At 43.4% G+C, this 3712-nt stretch overlaps 1 protein-coding gene across 1 annotated transcript; it reads right to left on the reverse strand.

Annotated features, from left to right (window-relative positions):
• Positions 1-1201: 1201 nt before the first annotated feature.
• On the reverse strand, positions 1202-2032 carry LOC126209998 (speckle-type POZ protein-like). Its single transcript, XM_049939106.1, has one exon. The coding sequence runs from the start codon at positions 2030-2032 to the stop codon at positions 1202-1204; it is 831 nt and encodes a 276-aa protein (XP_049795063.1).
• Between the last annotated feature and the right edge of the window lie 1680 nt (positions 2033-3712).

The following is a 3712-nucleotide window of genomic DNA, read 5'->3' on the forward strand; positions in this document are numbered from 1 at the left end:
GTATTATCGCGAAGTAGGGGGGATTGTGCCACAGACGTGATACGTGAATTTTAGTGGCAGTCATTAAAACAAAGGCGTTTTTCGTTGCGACGGGATCTTCTCACGAAATTTCAATCACCAGTTTTCACCTTTGATTGCGAAAACATTGTGTTGGCACCCACCTACATACGGAGAAGTTATGATCACGATAAAATAAGTAAGTAGGCTGTTTAGGTTTTTATGTTGGTAACGCCACGTAGCGCTCTATATGAAAATCACTGACTGTGTTGTGTGATGTCAGTGGTTGCTTGGCATTGTTGGAATAGTCGCTATTGTAGTGTTGGGCAGTTGGATGTGAACAGCGCGTAGCGTTGCGCAGTTGGAGGTGAGCCGCCAGCGGTGGTGGATGTGGGGAGAGAGATGGAGTTTTGAGAGTGGATGATCTGGACGTGTGTCCATCAGAGAGAGTAAATTTGTAAGACTGGATGTCATGAACTGATATATATATGACTTTTGAACACTATTAAGGTAAATACATTGATTGTTCTCTAACAAAATCTTTCATTTGCTAACTATGCCTATCATTAGTTAGTGCCTTCTGTAGTTAGAATCTTTTTTTAGCTGGCAGTATTGGCGCTCGCTGTATTGCAGCAGTACGAGTAACGAAGATTTTTGTGAGGTAAGTGATTCATGAAAGGTATAGGTTATGGTTAGTCAGGGCCGTTCTTTTGTAGGGATTATTGAAAATCAGATTGCGTTTCGCTAAAAATAGTGTGTGTCAGTTTAGTGTTGATCAGAATAAGTAAAGGGAGAAATGTCTAAGCACGTTCAGTTTTGCTCAGCTGTTTGAAAATCAAATAACGTAAGGGGTTTACCAGTACAGTAATTTTTTTTTTTTTTTTTTTTTTTAAGGGGACGTTTCAGACAAACCAGGGTAGAGACAGCTTGAAGGTGGTTCATTGAACCCTCTGCCAGGCACTTTATTGTGAATAGAGTGATCACGTAGGTGTAGAACCTTCGATGGGCAGCAGCGCAAACCGTGGCAAGGCGCCATGACCGCGCGGCTGCAGTAGCTATGAAGAGATGCAGGCACACGCACAACTTAAAGTAGGGCAGAGATTGAAGGTGTTAACAACAGGAGGGCAAGAATGATTTAATGTTAGGTGGCTGACCATTTGTCACACAAAGGTTCCACCATCAAGTACAGTTACCTCTTACGGACTCATTCTATCATCTCGCTGATGCTCTGTATGGCTTCAGGGTACGCAGCTATAGCCTCGTTCCATCCTGGAGTGCTGATCACCTGGGAAAGGTTGCGCTTGATGAAGTGGACCGCACGCTGCAACAGCAGGTCGCTGGAGAAAACAAAGGCGTTGGCTGCAGTTTCCGCAGCATTGTCCACGTCCAGGCGGCTGGCGATGTACGCCTCGCACTGGCGCTTCAGCTGAGGCAACTGGTACTTGTCGGCGGCCATCAGCAGGTCCCACGGTTTGTCCTTCAGCCCTGGTGCCTCAGCAGTGTACATGTAAACCAGAACCTGTTTCAGTACTTCAGGCTTTACATCCGAAACCTCTACGAAGCCTTCCTGTGCTTCTTTCGTGTGCGGCTGAAGCATTGCGGCGAAGTAGGGGCTCCGCACGGCCAATAGGGACTTGTGCGCCTTCGTAACAGTGCCCCCTGCACGCAGTTCGAAGTCCGTGTGGACTTCTTTGTGGAGCATCTCCTCCAGGCACCTGAATAGATCAACTTTTGGTTCTGCGATTTCTCCCACAAGCAGCTCGTCCTGAACAATGCACTGCATGCAGACCTCGCACTGCAGTGTTATCTCGTCTTCATTGACGGTCCCTCCGGCGGTCACAATTTTCCGGAAGGGCAGCATCTGGGACTTCTGTCCTTGCTTTAGAGTACACCACGTGCGCGGGTACACTTCTCGTTTCTCGCCACTACGAAGAACCTCGTCTGCTTTCACCTTTGCTCCCAAAGGCAATTCGGATTCACTCTTTTTCAGCATAAACGAGAGATTAAGTCCAGTCGAGTTCTTTGTGAGGACCATACACCACGTACTGGAGTTCTGGTGTGTGAACGGAACAGACTCAATGCTGGTTGTTCCTGAACCCAAACTCTTCAGACCCCTTACAGTCCAGGTGTTAACAGCTGAGCAGTTCTTAAATCTTGTTCCGCTGGAGTAGTTCAGGCGGCCTTTTACACCTGCTGCTACTTCTCCAATTGCTGTTGTCACTGTGCCTTTATCTGCAACACACACACACACACACACACACACACACAGTATTTCAAGATGTTTAGCAACGTATCATGTATGTTGTAAAATATCTAAGTATTTGGCATGTAACACTACTACGAATGTTTCTTAAACTAGACTGGTTTTTTCCAAACGAGAAACATCTTTCACATATAGATTCAACCAAACTGTTGGGTTTGGTTGTTTGGGGAAGGAGACCAGACAGCGAGGTCATCGGTCTCATTGGATTAGGGAAGGAAGTCGGCCGTGCCTTTCAAAGGAACCATCCCGGCGTTTGCTGGAACGATTTAGGGAAATCACGGAAAACCTAAATCAGGATGGCCGGATGCGGGATTGAACCGTCGTCGTCCCGAATGCGAGTCCAGTGTCTAACCACCAACCAAACTGTGATAAGGGAATTACGTTACAGCGAGCGTAGATTTTTTAATTAGGAAACATTTCCACTCAAATTTAATCAGTGGTGTTTATTGCGTCCAGTGATCTGATTAGTTGAGTCGGTGAATGCCAACAAATTTGAAAGGTTCTTAAAATCGTTTGCTATTTAATTTGCTGGCTTATCTCGTTAATTTAATACATTCCAATAGTTATATTTTATTTTACGCTGGTTTTTGGCCAGAGAAACGTTCTAGCTTTAAGAAAACGTGCCATTCTAAGGACAGGTATCGCTAACCATGATGCGAAACTGCATACCAGTACTCAAAACACTCATACTATTAAAATTGGTGCACTGTGATCAGATAAACTGGAAAGTAGGGTAGCGGTACATTAAGGGCATCTGTGGTGCTTTTCCAGAAGAGAAAAACTGCAGGAGGAAATAAGGGTCTGGAAGCTCAAATAGCGAAGCGTTTTAAGTGTGGGCAAACATCACTGTGAAATTAACTCTAGATGAGTTTTCACAGTAGAGAGTTTCAACATTATGAGGATGATTGTTTCAATCATAACTGACGGTTCCAAAATCAATTGTTTAAATTCTTGGACAAAGTATTTGTCATAGTAAATCAATAGTTAAAGTTTAAATTATGGTGAATCTGTAAGGAGGATTTTAAAGACCGAATAACCTAGGATTTGAAGTGAATTTTTAAACGAAATAGCTTTGTTTACTTTACACAGTCTCAGACTCCCAGAATTGTGTGCTTAACGAGCACAAATAGAAGCTATGTTGCACTTATATTTGCGTGCTCTACCTTTCCCTGTATTTTCTGTTTATGCTATTCCTTGGTACTATCACTATTATTAATGTATAAAAACATACGTCAGTATCAATATATACTAAAATTTGTCTCTTAATTTTGCTTGTGTGTGAACCTTGCTTATGTTACTCAAGAGAGATTTCTCCATGACTAATATCGAGGTCCAAAGGTGTCATTTTTATATTACTCAGTTATCTGTTATGGCCATACGCTGTGGCTTTGGATTACTACCGATAATTTAATTCTCAACTGGTGCATTTGCCAGACTATGAATTTCATCTAC

The sequence above is a fragment of the Schistocerca nitens genome, chromosome 10, assembly GCF_023898315.1.
Source record: "Schistocerca nitens isolate TAMUIC-IGC-003100 chromosome 10, iqSchNite1.1, whole genome shotgun sequence".
NCBI lineage: Eukaryota > Metazoa > Arthropoda > Insecta > Orthoptera > Acrididae > Schistocerca > Schistocerca nitens.

Coding starts and splice junctions, on each gene's coding strand:
- LOC126209998 (XM_049939106.1), bottom strand. CDS start 2,032: ATGGTCCTCACAAAGAACTCGACTGGACTTAATCTCTCGTTTATGCTG.